Here is an 18,859-nt window from a genome sequence, read left to right on the forward strand (position 1 = left end):
GTACTTTTGCCCATTTGCAGTTGATTTCTTTGACTCTAAATCATAGGCAGTGGAGTTACATTTTTTGCAAGCATTTTTCTGGTGCTGCCCACGGCCCTGATTCAGGCAGGAGGCGCGGTGTTATCCCACCATCCTCTGGGTCAGCACCTTACAGGCTGGCCATAAGGGCTTTATCCGATAAACATCTTGAAGCTGCCCACTGGTGAAGCTGTTTTGAGATTCACAGACTGAGATCCTTAAGTTTTATTTTGGTAATTTGCTTAAGGTAAGTGGCCTGATAGCTTCCAAGCCCCGACTCAGGCCTGCAGCTGTGTGTTTCGCATCAAAACAAATAAGTCTTTACTTCCGCTGCAGATTGAATGTACTCTGGTGTGTACGGGCCCATTGCTAAATGCTTTAAATTTGCATGTTAACCTGTAGTCATATTTGACTTTCTAAAGTTTTTTGCAAACAGCCAAAGGGAACAGAAGTTTGTGTTGTTGCATCCATGTTTTGCTGCCACTAGTCAAATTATGATTTAGGTGTGATAATAGACATGTTAGGTGGGCAACTTGAATACACTCCCAGTACCATTTAGTAAAAAGATATTCGGTATGTACTGAATGCTGAGCCACCATTGTCTCTTGAACATTAACTGAAATCAAACACCCACATATCCCCCCCTAAACTCTGACCAAATCACACTCTGACTCACTGCTAGAACACTACAAGGCGTATATTACGGGATGATAAAGAAAAAACAAACTCAATATTATATCAAGGGCCAGTGTGGATTACACTTAACAGTTTTATTTGGAATATTAAGACAATGAAGCATAAGCCAAGCACCAAGAGTGACAGCTACAAGTGTCGCATCATACGGCTCTTAAAAATGAACAGGTTATACTGGAAAACAACTGTTTTTTTTCTCTTGAATGGTGAAGCAGATACACAGAACAGACAGTGAAATGTGAACATGATTATGCCATTTACACGCTCCAAATCCTACCTGACCGGAAGAAATTTAAAAAAAAAAAAGAAAAAAAAAAAGGAAAGAAAAAAGGAAAAGCGAGGAAAAGCAGAAGAAAATGGAACAGCGATATTCGTCTGACGGCAGCTTGGTCAGCCTGTGGCAGTGGCTGCGGCCCGGGACTTAAAGGGGGGCTCTTGTGATTGGTCAGAACGAATAAGGCAGTCTGGGAACATGGGCGGTGACAACCATTAGTTCCCATCATTGTCAAGTCCTGTTGCCTCGGCACCCACATCCACACAGCAACCAATGTGCACATACAGCATTAAAGTGACAGAGGATTGCAACCATTGTTACACTACACTCCATTGCATATTAGGGAGAAGTAATAATGGAAAATAATTCTTTCATACATCTTTTTCTGTTTGCATATAGCACTTAACCCAGCTTTCTAAAATATATATGGGAACATGAAAAAAAAGTTTAAAATATCTTTTTTTTTTGTTTGTCCTCTAAGAGCTGAAACCATGAGTCGTACCGAGGTGGGGGGGATAGATGTCCTTCATCCAGGTGTTGCTGTAGTTTAGTGGGACAGCTAGCGACACAACAAGCCTCTCTCTCATCCAGATCAGACCCAGTGGTTTCTTGCCACAAACGAGGCTCTCATAGTGCAGCTAAATAGTGTCATACTAATGACAATATAAGGTCAAAATAGCTCAATTCATGGCATTTTGTTTTTCTTAAGAACATAGAATATACACATAAACACCCATCTTTGCATTCCCTTTTTTGGGGGAGTAACACAGAAAGGTGGTGCTGGCTAAATGTGGTCCATGTTTACACATCCCTGGCTTAGGATGGGGTGGTGGTGGGAGGGTGTGGATGTGTGTCAATACCTGGGGTAGTGCAGGTGTCAGAAGAAGTGTGATAGCAAGTGTGTGCAAATGTATGTGTTCCAGACAGTTAATGCACCACAGAAGAATAAAACATCTTTTCATCAGGCTCCTATTACATAACTCCATCATTCATCATACATACAATGTTTTTTTTTTTCCCCTCTCCTAAATCTACGGGTTATATGGCAAACATGTGCTACGGTTAATGTCAGATATTTCCCATGGGGAAAACTGGGTTGAGAGGGTCCTGGGACTCTCCTTGCAATGGGCCTGCCTGAGAATAAGGGGTTGGGGGTGGGGGCAGAGAAGCATTGTTCATAGGAGTCACTGTCATCACCCCTCACAGTCGAGTCGACTCTGCATCCCCTCCACTGGAACCCTCCGTGTGGCTCTGTCCATACACTAATATACTCCCGCACAACACACACGCATGCACCAAGTCTGCAGCATGGAGGAGAACGCAACTCCATCGACACAGCTTACAACATCTGAATATAAGTGAAATATTTCAGGACCGCCGGCTTTTTGTTAACACTCACACAAGTCTCGCCATTTTGAGCTAAAACACAAACAGTGCTGTCCATCAATATTTGGACAGCAGGAACTTTTCAGTTTTGGCTCTGTAGTGCAGCATATTGATTGTGAAATGATTACGATAAGGTTAAAGTACCAACTCACAGCTTTTAATTTGAGCATTTAAATCCATGTTGGATGTACAGAGTGACAATCACAGCTCTTTTAATATGCAAACTTTAGTTAAAGCAGACAAACAATAATCTGTAACATACAGACAAGTCAATCAGTGAGGGCCAAGACAGAATTAGCTTGACTGGCCTGACCTCAGTGCGACTGAGCGTTCCTACTTGCTTAAGACCAGATTGGCAAAAAATTACCAAAACAAGCAAGAATAGAGATGACGGCACTGACACGCCTTGCACAACATCACCATAGTGTCAGCTCATGGGGATGTGCTTCACAGAATTCAGCTATGATTGCAAAAGATGTTTAACCAAATACTAAATCTCAGGGTTTGGCGATATGATGGTATACTTTGTGACGGTAGAAATGCGTCCAAAGATTTGGCAATACCGTTTCTACCACGGGAGCTATCAGGCCATGTAACAAATCAGGGCTGGATTTTGCAAATTTAACTGCCTCGCTAGGAAATGTGATTTGGGCAGACATGGAGGAAGAGAGTGAAGTTGTCAATAGAGAAAACTTAACTGTTCAAGAACCTTAAAGCATTCATTTGCAAAAAAAAGAATAAGTTTTACTCTTGAGTTGTGTTGTCTCATGTTAGGCAGTTTTATTTTGCTTGTATGTAAGTTCCAAATAAAAAAAACCCAAATGTAATGAAGTATGGTCATTTTAAACCATTTCTACATCAAATCTATGGAACAATAGCTGTCTCATGATATATACTGTTACCAGCATTGAAAATAAGCACCGGCCCCCAGCTAAATGGTGTTAAAATAAGAGCCAAAAAATCAACGATAATCTACTGAGAAGCTAGTAGGTTTTGGAATCGATCAGCCACAGTGGCAGGTGGACAAAAAAAGTTAGGGCTAAGTAAGTGAGGCCAATTAAAAAACTGACTGTATTCGTGACATAATATTACATATACTGTAATACAAGATTTTGGTCATATCGCCCACCCCTGATGAATGATTTAGGTTGATTAAAGTTTTTAAGTTTTTAAAAGTGGGGGCCTTTGTACATAAGCAGTACAATCCCCACCATGTTCACCCAATATGTCTGCAAATCAAAGCCTTAAGTTGTCACTTAGCCCAACTGTCATTTTAAATCCAATATGCTGGAGTAAAGAGCCAACACAGCGAAAAACCTGTCCCTGTCCTTATACTTGCAGACTACACTGTAGAACACAAATACACAATTAAAGTGCTATTTACTTCAACAAATCCCTAGCCCTCTCTGTGAGCAAGCCGTTGCCACAACAGGAAGCCAGCTCCATCTCTCCACCTCCTGGCTCCTTAAAGTTAACTTCTGGCTAACATTGCCCTAACAGGGTTGGATAGAGAGTAGAGGGGAGGACAAACAGGCCTTAGTTCACCCTCCACCACAGTCACCTCCACATCAGCACAGTGATGTTAGGGATGTGGCCAGATGGAGAGAGAGCAGTTGGATACAATAATAAAAAAGGCCTCCCTCAGCCACACAGCAGCCATAAGGCAACACAGAGTGGCCCTTTTAGTTCCCAGTAAATTTATATCCCAACATGGTAAAATTAGCCTGTGATTAGTGCCTGCGAGTGGGGTGGGGCACTGTAAGGAGTTGTATGCTATTGCTAGGCACTGGCAGTAGCATGGTAGACAGGTGACAGTGAGCAACATAGTATGATGTGTGTGGGTTTTCAAATAGACATATATTTCTTCTATTTGACAGTGTGGATGCTAAAAATCCTGAAACAACAAAGTGCACATACAAGCAACTCAAATGTCAACCTTATTCCCCTCCACTTAACACACACTCCTGCCACTCTAACACATAAAGGTGATTTAACATGCCATATTCAAGCTTTCTGAGAACAAAGTGCAGGGCAGTGGAAAATGTTTGGGATTTTTATGTGAAGAAATGTTTGCTATATTCTGATCAGTTCACAATGCAGTAGAGAAAGTTAAAATTGGTCATTGAGATATGAGAATCTTTAATCCTTATGCCTATACCAAATATGTTTAACCACCTGCATAAGAAATGTATTGTTTCCTGCCTGATGAATAAGTGAAAATATGGTAATAGTCTGGCAGAGAGAGGGTGTTCAGCGTTAAATTTCAGGGTGTAGGTGTGAGCTTGACAGGGCCATGTTCACCCCCAGGAATATATTAACAAAGAAGAGCAGTCTAACATACTGTAGTATGGAACTAGCTTTCACTAGTTTGTAAATCGAAAATATAATTTAGCGTAATTCTAACACCACTGAGCACATAAACAAGCTTTAGCCTACTAGTTATTACACATAGGTGTGTACAAGAGCTTTGGTCACAGGCTCAGATATTCAGGGGCAAAGAAACACACTGACATTTGTTCATGATTCATCCTTACTAATGAGAACTACAATAACCTTTAACACGTGTGGGCTGACAGACACATGAGCGCACATGCACACTAACTAAAATATGAACTAGTTTGACACCTTTATAAATTAAGCTTTCCATTGATCATGATCTTGTGTGTTTCAGCTTATTTTAGTTTTACACATTATCGGCTGGGTTTTCATCACATACTTTCCAGTCTTTTTTTTTTTAAAGTCAGGTAATGTGTATTATTACTAAGAGATAGAACAAACGCTGTTGCTGATGAGTTAGATTATACACTGCTGCTGATGTCCAACTTGGGGCAATGCCATTGGAGGATGGATCAAAACTCTCACTGTAAAGAGTTAACCTTCATGCCCTCTAATTAGGATCTGTATGTCAAGCTGCAGACTACAACCCAGACATGTGACGGCTGGACATCAATATATTTAACTGAAATATGCTACAGTAGGGCTGGCATTGGACCCACTAACAACCTAATACTATCATACAGGCCATAATGTGGCGAGAGACTAATGCATGCATTAGTGAGTGAGAACAGATGTAACTAATGTAGAACTCATCATTTCAATAATCTGTCATAGTTTAACCAACATAGCACCACTGAAATTTTATCCGTTAGAAAAATTTTAACGTGCACCATGAGTAAGAGAGCTTACAGCTCATGCACCTCTGTGTTATTATCCTCTTTAGTCTCATTTGATGGTGTCTAAGTGGACTGTGTTGAAGCACCTCCTGTTGCAGGTTTGGACTACAAAGCAACTGATTATGGAACAATTTCTATAAAAAGGCACATAGGTTACACTTATTTTCTCTTCACAATGAGAACAAAACAGAAATGACCGGCTAGCCAGCAGTGCTTTTGTCCCATGCAACAAAACTGAAATCATTCAGATTACATAACTAAAGCTCTCAAAGATATGCCAACCTCTCGAGAGTTGAGTGTTGCCTGCACTCAATGCTTTCACTATGACTATAAATGCAACCAGGCAATGAGGGGATATCTTGGGGTTGAGACCTTATAGTTATATAGTTGTAAGATGGACGACATCAACACCAAAGAAAAGGCTATATCACGTCTTTCCTGATGGTGACATAATGCTTTTCTTAAAAACAGCTCATCACATTTTGACATGATTTTTTGAAAGAAATCTAAATTATGGAGGAAAAGGGCACTGTAATCTAATCCAGTGAGTTGCCATTTACAATTTTAACAAGCAGATTCTTGTTAAGTCTTTGAAGTATCATTAGAGGCTAGCTCTCCTGCCCATTTAGAATCCAGCCTTGTCATGTTTAAAGGGGCGCTGGCATTTTGAATTTTCAGCTTTTGTCTTCACCTACAGCTTGTCATACGTGCCCACAATTCCTTTGAGAAGACTTGTTAGCTTCCCTTACAGTAACCAAAGTGCAAAGCTATCTGCTTCAATGTTACAAGAGTCTGGTGAAGAAAAATAACCAACCAGGATACGGAGGGCCGAAGCTTTCTGTGTGCTAGATGCCACCAAAAGATGCTAACTGAAGGAAGCAGGTGTAAAACTAAACATTATAAAATCATAACAGAATTCCATAAAGACACCAGACTGTTCAAAATGTTACCCTAGTAGCTTAATTTCATACAGGGTGTAATGAGCTGTGTGCATACATGCACAAAAGTGTGCAATTAGCTCAAGAGTCTATGACCAATGAAGAACTAACTGACTGCTGTGACAACTGTAACAATGGTCCTTAGAAAGCACTTCATTTCCCTGATGTGCTGTCCTGAACTCTATGGACCCTCTCAGAATCTGTCCCTGGCTTAGCTGATGCTCACGCGTGCAAAGAGATGGCAAAGAATGTGCCTTATGTAGCTCAATCCATGGGACAAGCTCTGACTGCAATATAACAATAGCATCTCCAGATGCCCTCTCAACCCACACACATATTAAAACCCTCTTGGGAAGGTGCTCCACTAGGTGCTTTGACAAGCTAAGGAAGAAAAAAAAATAGAGAAAGCACTAAGTGAACTGTACAATGTAGCCATGTGGGCCTAAATAGCAATTTGGGATGAATAAGGGAGGCATGCAGGCAGGTCTACAGGCAGGGTGATGTTGTGGGATCAGGCAGACATTTAGCACAAAGCAGGAGAGAAAAGACACAAAGCACTGATATTTGTGCCTTCCCTCCCTGTCAAAACAACCTGTTCAACACAAAAACATGTGCTTGCCAGACAGCGTTATACTGAATATAATCATATGTATTTTCCGTGATGTAAGTAATAACTAAAACAAAGATTAGAATGAATCTTGTATAGCTTGTTACATTTAAATTCCATCCCTCACCAGACAGAGAGCCATGTCAGTATAGCCTCTAACTGGCTAATGAGGAATTTCTTAAGTTCTGTAATCCTCCTGCAGTGTGTGTACAGGCAATGGAGAAGCCCACCCTATTTGACCTTGAGTGGCGGTTCCCTCTCCAGCCAGCGAACTCGTACTTTCTGTTTATAGTGATACTCCTTGAGGAAGTCCTGCAAGGCAGGGGGCAGCGGCAGAGAGCCTATACCATCGTAAGTGGTCCAGCGGCAGATGGCGGCTCGTGCCAGGTGCTGCAGGCCGAAGGGAAAGGTCCGATGGAGAGGCGCCGTAAGCAGCGGTTCAAAAAACATGCAGGCGCTGGGATCCTTGTAGTGCTCCAGCAGTCCTGTCACGGTGGAAGAGTGGAAAACACAAGGGTCATGAGCGTCAAAGCTGAAGTTGTGGTTCCACTGCTCAATGCGGGCGTGCAGTGAGCGGTTGTAACGGCGGAAGCTAACAGAGAAGAGGTAGTCCTCCTGGGCTGAGTCACGGAGCAGGAAGGTGCCCTCTGGCCGTCCATCCAGCAGTGCCTCAGCCTCATAGCGGTCCATCACGCCCCAGTAGCAGGGCAGAGCTGTGATCTGCAATAGGTCTGGCACCAGGCAGTGGATGTAGTCTATCTGGGTGTGAACCTTCCAGGGCCCAGGTTGCTGCCTGCTCAGGTGACCATCCCCAGAGGCGTGCCTCTGCTTGGGCCTCCTGGCCTGCAGACAGAGGGTGGTCGAATCCTCCTCAGAGTCACAGTCCTGAGCTGATGCTGCAGCCCCCAACACCTGCGCACAGGCCCCTGATAATCCAGCACCCACAGAGCTGCCAGCGCCTGAGGCCCGGCCATCCCCAGAGGCCTCTCCCATGCCGGGAGCCATCTTTGGTCCCAGTTTGTAGAGAGAGGAGCCCGGCACTGAGGCCTCCAGGGTGTGGATCTGTGCATTAGGTGGTGGGTCCACACCTTCCTCGATGCTTAGTCTGCGACGCTCACGCAGACGTTCCTCCTCATCCTCAGGAGAGGGGTGGGCCGGGTCAAAGGCATCCAGCAGGGCAGTGGAGGAATGCGGGCTGACCGGTGCTGTGTGTTGCTTGATCAAGTGCCACTTGTGAGCAAGGTCTGAGCCTGGTGGGAAGGGGCAGGTCTCCAGCATGAGCTCTGTCAGGTGAATCTTACGTTTGGAGGTGACCGGGTTCTTAGATGAGCGGGAGCGTCTGCGAGCGGGCAGGGGTAAGCAAAGCCCTACTGTATCACTTAGCCGCTGGCGCAAAGACCGAGCATTCAGACTGCGTCCTCCAGATACAGAGTCACTCATCTCCTGGATGGAGCTGACTCCATAGCGCCTGTCCCTACGGTTCCCACTCCCCCGTAAGCGCCCAGACCGCCTATCTGCTTCCAGAGAGCTCTGGGTTTTAGTGGAACATGAGTGTTTTTTCTTGCCCCCCCAAGGAGCATGACGGGAATAGGAGTCTCTCCGGGCCAGGGGAACACCACCTGATCCCCCCCGCACATCCTCAGTGTCCTTGTCAATTGTAATCTCTACAATCTGTGGGATATCCGACACACAGTTATGATGGCGGCGTCCTGCTGTTACCATTGGCACTGGCAGAAGGCTCCGAGTTGGACTAGAGGCTCCTGATGCCTGAGGTTCACCTGAGCTGCCTTGGCCAATATCCACCACACAGTGGACGGCATCGGCCTCAACCCTGCTTTCACTGGGTCCTGAACTGCTGTTGTGAAAGAGTGTCTGGCATTTGCTCTTCAGGTTGCTCCACATGTTGCCCACTTTCTTCATCAATAGGAGCCCCTGGGACCTGCAGATAACAGGAGACAAAACTGATTAAGTCACAGGTGGAGAAATCTTGCAACAGCAATGGTGCCTACATTTAACACTGAGGCACAAGCTGCATAAAGAATGCCCTACATTTAAATTCCCCAGACTGCTGTGTATCTAGTAATTAGACATGGTGCGAGTATAACGGGGCCAAAGTGTCTGAGAGGTGGGTGAGCTTGAGTAGCTGGAACAGCAGAGTTAGGAGTTGCCAGGCAGACGTGCAGGGACACAAGGCCACAGCTATAAATGAACCCAGGATCTGCTCACAGCTGATCTGCTGGTATGTACTGTATTACAGAGCCAGTCTAGACCTGACCAAAAACTTTCCCTGTAACAGCAGCAGACAGGGCACATGGACATGCACATACACACTCACATATGCCATTGATTTATCACTCTACTAGAATTTGACAGGGATTTGGAGGTAGCAGCACCAAATTGCAGGCGAATGGTGCAAATTTTACAGTTAGCAGTCACCACAGGTAGGTGGCTTGCCAAACACAAATCATGGAAGGATTCCAAAATGCAGCAGTTTCAGACACTGGATTTCATGGATTTATGAGGGTACACATTCTGGTGTTGCCGGTGAATCCAAATCACTGCAGCAGACAAGGTTAGGATTGCAACGGTATGGGATTTTCACAGTACAATAACTGCCTCAGAAAATATCAAGGTTTCCTGGTATCACATATGCGGTATAACACAATTATTTGACCCTGAGTGGAATGAAATATACTTTTTTTTGTTGGTTGAACTCTCCTTTAAGTGAGTCTTGAAACCATTTTTTAAAATAAAAGTATGTGTAAAAAGTCTGACAGGCAGTCAAGAAGGAAGGGAGATTCTTCGTCTGGTTTCATTTTTTTCCTTCATATCATAGATAAGCAACTGTACATGGCATGATGACAGCTGCTTTTCATATCAAGGTATGCCGTGAAACCAGAATACCACTAAAACTCTAAGTCAGATACTTGATTAATTTACCAATCTACAAAATATCCAAACCCAAACACATATGCAAATCTTCACAATGGTGTTTTAGCTCTTTAGACCTTCAAGTAAATTACAACACTCACTGTTTGGACATTTATCTCTGAAACAAGTTTTATTCAAATTTTGAAGGAAACTAAAGTGTACTGTACCCGATTAAATCATCTAACATTGACTTTACCCATGAGTACAAGCTGCAGGCAGTGCATTTTACAATACTTATAAGAACATGCACTCCTATTATGGGTGTTCTTGTTGAAAATTTAATTGCACGTGCGATTTACTAAGCTAGAGGCACACAATGAAGGATGTTGGACCCACTGTAGCTTGTCTCTCTCCTTCCCACCCACTTCTTTTCTTTTCTGTCTGCCTCTGGGCCAAAAGCAGCTATCTGACTACCAGGCATTGTGTCGACCTGCCTACAGATTTAAGTTTGCCTCGTAACATTGGTATAAACATTATGGCTTTGCACAGTCATCTGTGACAGACAAGGGTTCTGTGATGCACAGGAAACCAGACTGGTCCACAGCACACAACTGATTAAGTTGATTTGCTGAGGGCAGTTCCAAGGCTATCACTAACAAAATGACGTCAGTGTCATCCCCCTTATTGACCTGCTGTGTACTTACAAAAGATGACGTCTCTCTGCTTGACTGTCTTTCCATGTTTGCAATACATACGCCTACAAAACAGCCTGCAATAATTTTGTTGCAATGAAAAAATTCTCTCTTATCCACACAGTTAAGATGCATCACCAAATGACTCACTTGCTGTGGTTCATCTCCTGTTCTGCGCTCCATGTGTATCTGCACAATAAGCCTGAGTAAGTGTTGGGCATTGTCTGGTCTGTTAGATGTCTTCCTTTTATTTTCTCAAGGGGTAGTGTCAGTACAAAAATTCACAGTAACTGACTATACTTCCAATCTGATTACCCCTGACTTGAGCTGGAGCTCCAGTCATAAACTACACTTCAAATGAACAACATCCAAAGCAAAGCACCCAAATGCTTTTCAACACTCAATGATAATTCAGCAAACTTGTAAGTGTTAGAAATCACTTTCCTCATGGACTGGATAGTAGTAACATCTGTATGCCTTTATTTAAAGTTAATTACACTTAAAACAATATGTCTGGTACAAATTACAATAACTAAACTTGCTTTAAACTGTGTTTAAAATTTCATCCCTGCTATAAACAATGAGCCCCGTATCATCACTGCAGCACACATTGTTTCAGAATACTCCTTAGCAAGTTGTTAAGTGCTCCAAGCTGTGGCTGGGAGTTATTCTGCAACTAGATTTGATTACCAAATGATCATAATTTTTGATGCATAGAAATTAGATTTTCATCTCCTGCATGAACAAAATGTCAGATGAATTTCATTACATTTTAGATCGTATTATTTTAATGGACATTTCACCCAAAATCAAAAACACATTTGTCCTCTTATATGTAGTGCTAATCATCAGTCTAGATTGTTTTGGTGTGAGTTTTGGAGATATCAGCTGTAGAGATGTCTGCCTTCTCTCCATTATAATGGAGCTAGATGGCACTTGGATTCTGGTGTTCAAAGCACCAGCAAACATACATTTGAAAAACTCAACAGCAATGTCTCTTTCCAGGAATCATGACCTGGTTACTCAAGATAATCCACAGACCTTGTTGTGAGCAGTTTCATGTAGGAACTACTTTCTCTCTTAAAAACTACACCCACCAACTGTATCATGGCACAGAAGGAAGCGTGCATCTACTCATAAAAGAGAGGCTTTTTCTCAAAACAGCACGAGATGTAAACATTTATGGCGTCCTCCTTGGCTGAGCTATAATATTAGCCAGCTTAGTGGCAACAGGTGAGCTAGCAGCAGATGTATGATTCCTTCTGCACAGTGATCCAGTCAGCAGGTGTAGTTCGATAGAAATAAAGGTCTGTGGATTATTTTGAGAAAAGTGGTCTTGATTCCTAGAAAAATACATTACTGTTGTGTTTTTTTAAATGTATTTTTTGGCACTTTGAGCACCACAAGCCGAGTGCCATCTAGTTCCATTATATTGGAGAGAAGACAGACATCTCTACGGCCAGTAACTCCAACACCCGGCAACGTACACCAAAACAATCTCGATTGATAAATGGCACTACAGGTGAGAGGAAAAATGTGTTTTTAATTTTGGGGTTAACTGTGAATGTTATTTCCAAGGTCTGCAATTTCAGGCAAAAATTGTTGGTGTGATGTCACAGAGCTTTCATAATAAAAACTTGCAAAGGCTTATTATCTAATTGGTGAGCATATTCGTAATTAATCATTACCAATATTTGTTTTTATTAAGTCTCAATAGAACTTGTGGCATGGGCATGCACAATTAAATAATTGAATTTACAATTTAAATACCAAAACATAGTAATTCCATGAATGACACAATATTCATTTTACATGTGGCCTTACTAAATTAAAAAAAGAAAAAGATTACTGTCAACTGATCAGTGCTGCATTGGTGCATTTAAAGGACCATAGCCTTTAAAAGGTGCAGTGTGAAGGATTCAAGGATTGATTGGCAGAAATGGAATATAATATTCTTAACAATGTTTTCATTAGTGTGTAATCTCAGTGATACTAAGAATTGTGTTTTGGTTAGCTTAGAATGAGCCCCTCATATCTAGGGAATGGGTCTTTTTTCACAAAGTCTGCCATGTTGCACTGGCATGTTTCTACAGTAGCCCAGAAGAGACAAACCAAACACTGGCACTACAGAGGACCTTTCACATTTTTACGTTACCTGAAGGCCACCGTAGCGAGAGGTGAGGGAAGGGGTATTCAGTTGGCTGCAATTAGGGATGGGATGATAAACGATTTTACTGCAAATCAAAACAAAAAACATTCACAATAAAGTGAATACAAGTAATAATAAGGTTAAGTAATTCCAGTATGTTTTAGTGATATTTAAGGAGTATTAAGCATGTTTTGGCAGTTATCTGGACATTTATCGTGGCCAGGACAATCCTAATGTGAAACTTTCATATCGTCCAATGCCTAGTTGCCATCCATAATCTCACCGCTAGATGCCACTAAATCCTTCACACTGCTCCTTTAAATGCATTTATTCAGGTAAAGAAAAAGGGGTGCCTTTAAGTCCTGACAAGACCGCGATGCGATAAAAAATTGTGGGATACTGCGCAACAGAGAAAGCAGCACTCACTGTAAACTGTTTTGATTACATGCTACAGGTAAGAGGAGGTAACACTAGTTTGGCTGAACTCAAACCTGCAACATGCCATCGAGGTAAGCAACACCTTTTTTTTTTTGGTCATTCCTGTTGTATAGAAAACAACTGGCACTGTGCCAGTACCACAGGCTCTGATCTAGTGTTGCACGGTATACCGGTACTAAAATAGTACCGCGGTACTAGAGTATTCCAAACGGTACTATACTGCATTTGGAAAATACCGGTACTTTGAAATTGATTCAATTCATTAGTTAATTTATTTTACTCATTTATGCACACAAACGCCTTTCTTGTTCCTATTGGAGCACAGATTGCACAAGTGGTGTGTATGACAACACCTGTATCAACATTCGCAGCTGGCCCAAGAGAAAGTCTGCCTCGCAAAGGGAGACAACACGAGACAACACCAACTTAGTGAAACATTTGAGCAACCAAACCGTGACGTCCGTACCGAGGTACTTACCGAACCATGATTTTTTTTGGTACCGTTACACCCCTACTATTTATTGTTCTAACGGTTTGTATCCAAAAGGACTTTTCCTTAGGAAAAGTACAGAAGAGTATCGAAAAGTATCGAAATTCATATTGGTATTGGTACCGAAACAAAGATTTTGGTATCGTGACAACACTACTCTGATCTTAGTTCCTCATGTTAAGGAAACTCTCCACAGTGTACCCAATTTCAGCTGTCCTTGGCATGCACAAAGTATGTTGTGCCAACTAAGTAAATCTTGAATGAGCTGTTATTGAAAATCTAACTTAATGAGAGCTGCAACAAGTAGTCAATTAATCAGACGATAAAGAAAAAATTAATTGCCGCCTATTTTGATAATGGAAGAAACACCATTTGACTGTTCTCATATTGAGAATTTGCTGCTCTTCTTGGTACAATCGTACAATATAACACTGTATTATTGTATATAATGACGTCCACTTTGTGCTGTAACAGTGTTGTCAAATATATCAATTTATCATCACATATCGATTCTAAATATCTGAAACTTCCAATACTCATTTCCTGCAGTATCGACACACCAGTACCAGCTCTGCTTTCTTTCTCTCTCTTATCAATGTTTACTACAGTTATTCTGCTGTTCTCTGCCACTAAACAAAAAAAGTTCTTGACATAGTATAGCCTTGTTATATTTATCTCTTAATAAAAAAAGAACTTGAATGTCCCCAATGTCAATTTTTTCCCATGGTATTGAAAATGGTATCAGATACTACTATTTTCCAAGGCACTGTATTAAGTTTAAATTTCCAGAATTGTGACAACACTAGTACTGTAGGATGTGGTAGTGTTATTTTTTAAAATCATATACTTATGTTTTATAAATCAAACAATTAATGCAAAAATAATCGGAACATTAATCGATGATGAAAATAATTATTAGGCTACTTGCTGTCCCATTCTTAACAGTTACCATTTACGGTAAACTCCTTCAAGTTATAAATTATTTTAACCATTTGGTTTCAAAGTTCTTACTACAACTATCTGACAGTGTGACTGACGATTTAAAGAAAAGATACTTATGAGTTAAATAAGTACAATACGCTTCTTACACATCTTTATTGTAAATATGTGCCAATACACTTTTATAAACCATGTAATACAATATCATCAAATCTGCTAAACTAAAATTTAAGCAATGCATCTACTACAATACCACATGATGCATATTTACTGCCGTTTTGTTATTTGAGTATGATTTCAGTATGGTGGCTCAATGGCATACCAACAGTCTTCTTGACAATTCCTTATAAAAACCTTTGGGGTTCAAACTGTCTAACTTGGACAGGCAATCAAAGGTTTCACCAAAGCAGCAACATGGCTCAAAATGTACTTGAACCATTTGTACAGCCAATTCGATTTTAGAAAGCAAAACATGCAAACAACCGTCTCTCACTCGTCAAAGTTTTTGTTGGAGCACAAAGTCTTACTGGCCACAACCTAAATTTGCCATTTGTCTTGATTCTGGAATTGTACTGCCAACATGAAAACACTGATCTATGAACTAAAACTGCATGTTCACACCCTGCTGTTTTCCCTCCAAGATGAACTGGAATTGTGAGGCTAATGTTGTATCAGCTACATCTTGAGAGGCTGGATTTTCCATCCGGGTTGGTGTGTTTTATCCCTCAGCTTGCTAAACGCCTCAAAAACACAAACAATGAAAAGTTCCAGTGACTAAGACACATGGCTTGAAGAGGCCATGATCTCCAAAACTGTGTTAAGTTTGCCCAAGTATGATAAAAACATGTCTATAACTTGACTCAATGACTGTTGCCACAATTTAACAAAAAAGTATAGGCAATAATGGAAGTCCCTTGACAGGAAATAAAACATGCTAGCTAGTGTACTCCTATCCACCACATGCTCAATCACCACAAAATTATGCATACATTAGAAAAAATATACATGTGTTATTTGTTCGACTATTCATTTTAGTAATATTCACTTACCAAGAACTCAGAAGATTAACGTTACAAACAAAGAGACAGAATGCTAGGAGTGGTACCACGAAGATAAATGAAATACTATAAATGTGAAGGAATGACCACTGAAAACCAAAAACTGACCGTGTGTTAATTAGCTAATCTGCCCTGTGTCCTTGATAACTTGGCTTCATTCTGATTACATGTAAAATAAACTTAAGGAGCTATTCAAAAACAGACAACAATAATAGCATAGTGGTGATGAGATTTGTCACTACATGAATGGTTGTACTTTTTTGGTGATCCACCGCAAAGTAGCTAAATTATAATAAAGTCTAATTCTTGCTCTAATTATTTATGCAACATTATAACCTAGAAGTTCAATTTTATGCCTACAACAGGACACACGACACTAAGGCATCACATATTGCAGATTTCCGCCTAGAATGACCTCTGCTAAACTAATTCAATTATTTAAAACTGTAATCGTCCTATATAATTCTCTATGACTGCTGCCATTGATAACAATAGCCACACCAATAGCGCGATCCAGTCCACCACCATTCAAAGCCGCCCTGAAACAGAACTAGGCTACTTATGCTCTCCGGCAGCCCAACACACCCATTCTCCTGGGATCATACTGATCTAGAGAGGGCTGTAGAGAAGACAAGATTAAGGGAGGACGCCTTCTCTACTCAGACCAGACCAGAGTTAATGAGATATTTGCAGCGTTTTGCATTCTGAAAGATATGTGGGTTGGCAAGAAGCCACACAGGGTCTGTAAATGACTCATAAATCGCTCTAATTCTTCCTGTCCTTCAAATCTTAGCAATATTTAAACTTTTACTAGTGATGTTGATATGGCAAACTATCCAGGTTTTTCCTCCCCAGGATGGATTAATGGCTGAAATATAAACTTTTCTAATAGAAGCAGAATATGCACAAAATACATATCCCTACAACGCAACATTACATTGCTGTTCAGCAGTGTATTAACACTGCAATATTGTTTGAATAACATTTATTATGCTCGTTGTTAGTGGTTTGTGCTCAACATTCAATCAAAAAAACACTCAAGTCAGTCCCAATATGAATCTCAGTTTAGTTCAGTCAAGTTAAATTAAGTGAAAAAACATACCCTGACCAGCATTTTAAAACAAACCCTCTTCAGAGTTAAAGTTAACTACATTAACTACAATACAAAACCTGCCTTCGTTTGAATATGATCTTGTAATTCAGATTGACGTGGACAGTACAGTTTCATTACACTTACTACTTACGCTTACTACCATAACCGATTATATGATTTACCGCTAACTTCAATGTCAATAGAAAACACACACCTATCGAGCTATAACGTTATTATAGCTGGTTACAGCAATGGTTGGGAGGCCTTAACGTTTCTGGAGGCCCCACTTTTCACTGGTCCCAGCCAAGTTAGCTGACTTGCTAACACGTTAATGTTCACCATCCACAGCCAGTCCCAGTACACCGCTAAATGTTGCTAACGTTACAGCTAATGAGATAACGTTAGCGGAGTTCAGATTTATAAACTTAGCTTATTGACTTTAGTCAGCAGTGTAATATTTTTCAGAGACAAATTTGAAACTGTCCTCTGTTGGCTGGCAACATATGAGCTAGCTTGGAGCTAAATGCAGACTGCTTCGCTAACTTGCGGTTCAGGCTTACGAGCTGTCAAAAATGCTAACTGTTAGCATTTCCTAGAATGGGAGTTTCTAGCGTTTTAGCTAGCCGCAGCTAACCAGGCAGCTAGCGGGGTTAGCGTGTTAGCTTATGAAAAAGCGACACAAAAAATTACACAAATAAATCAAGAGGTGCAGTGCTGCTTAAAGATGGTGAGCAGATAAATGTGACCTGCGTGACAAGTAGTGGTGTGTTTCTCGAAATCATATCTTACCCGTGTGCCTTTTGAAAGCCCTATTCAACAGCTCTCTTTGTCTGCAAAAAATGGCTATTAAGAGAAGTCAGGCATACATCCCCCTTGCGGACCACGGTGTCGGATGAAAGCACTAAACGTACGCGGATACTTGATGGTATCATCCCGAATATTTTTAAATTCATTCGTTAAATACTAATCAAAATTATTTAAAAAGCTAAATTATTCTTTAACCGCCGCGACAACCCGTTCTTCATCATGGTGGGGGTCTTCTTCTCTGCCGTGGTCGCTGCTGCTCCTAGCAGCCAATATGACGGCGGTCTCAGCAGACAGAGAACCGGAGAGGCGGACGGTGTTGAGCGTGAGGGAAACCGACTGACAGCGGCTCAGTCCAATGGAGGAAAGGGAAAAGGGGGCCATTTCCGACCGAGCACGCGGATAGGGAATGCCCTGCAGCTGGCTCCCCGTGATGGGCGTCTCGTGTCACCAATGAACGAGAGAGGAGGATGAGGCTCTCCACAGGCAGCTACTTGGAAACGTGGAGAGGTGAAGTGATGCTGGTGGTGTTACAGCAGGGCCACTGACTCACTGATGTCATCCAGGTAAGAGAAGAGTTTTTTTTTTTGGAACCCAGCTTTCCTTTTTGGGGGGGAAGACATGACAGTGTATATTGGTGCTCCAACAGCCTAACAAGCAGGCCTACCAGGGTGGCCCAGGGGCCCAAAGTGTCAGTGGCCCCCCTGGCCCTCACCTGCAAAATGTCAGATTTCAAATTAACACCAACCAGCTAGGAAGAGACACAAACTACAACAAATAGAACAACCACAAAGAGACAAAAAAGGACTACAAAGCAACAAAAATGACCACAAAAGATGACCACATAAAATGACCCCAAAAAGACAAAAATTACCTCAAAAAGACACAAATAACTACAAAAAGACACATACGAACCACAAGGAGACACAAAAATGCAACAAAAATGACCACAAAAGACACAAAATTACCTTCAAAAGACACAAAGGAACCATAAGGAGGCACAAACTGACCACTGACTCAGAACCACAAAAAGATGCATCATGACTAAAGAGATATGCAAAACCACCACAAAATCTCTGTGTTTCTGTAGGAGAGGCAGTGGGGCTCTTGGCATATCTGTGCCCAGGGGCCCACTGTCTCCTTATCCGCCCATAGGGCCAGGCAATATTCCAACTCAGAAAAACTTAGCAAACTGCACAAACACTCTGAGAAAAGGGGGTCAGGTTAATCTGGCCA

General features: G+C 41.6%; 1 protein-coding gene across 2 annotated transcripts; it reads right to left on the reverse strand.

Annotated features, from left to right (window-relative positions):
• Positions 1–769: 769 nt before the first annotated feature.
• On the reverse strand, positions 770–18,209 carry socs5b (suppressor of cytokine signaling 5b). Of its 2 annotated transcripts, XM_050071443.1 has the most exons (3): positions 17,609–18,209; positions 12,808–12,886; positions 770–9,028 (listed from the first exon to the last, which is right to left on the reverse strand). In XM_050071443.1, the coding sequence occupies exon 3, from the start codon at positions 9,007–9,009 to the stop codon at positions 7,321–7,323; it is 1,689 nt and encodes a 562-aa protein (XP_049927400.1). In that variant the 5' UTR covers positions 9,010–9,028; positions 12,808–12,886; positions 17,609–18,209; the 3' UTR covers positions 770–7,320. The 2 variants fall into 2 exon arrangements, with proteins under 2 accessions (XP_049927400.1, XP_049927399.1); XM_050071442.1 differs by lacking the exon at positions 12,808–12,886 and having other exon boundaries at positions 17,609–18,201.
• Positions 18,210–18,859: the final 650 nt, after the last annotated feature.

This window comes from Epinephelus moara, chromosome 19 (assembly GCF_006386435.1).
Source record: "Epinephelus moara isolate mb chromosome 19, YSFRI_EMoa_1.0, whole genome shotgun sequence".
Taxonomy (NCBI): Eukaryota; Metazoa; Chordata; class Actinopteri; order Perciformes; family Serranidae; genus Epinephelus; species Epinephelus moara.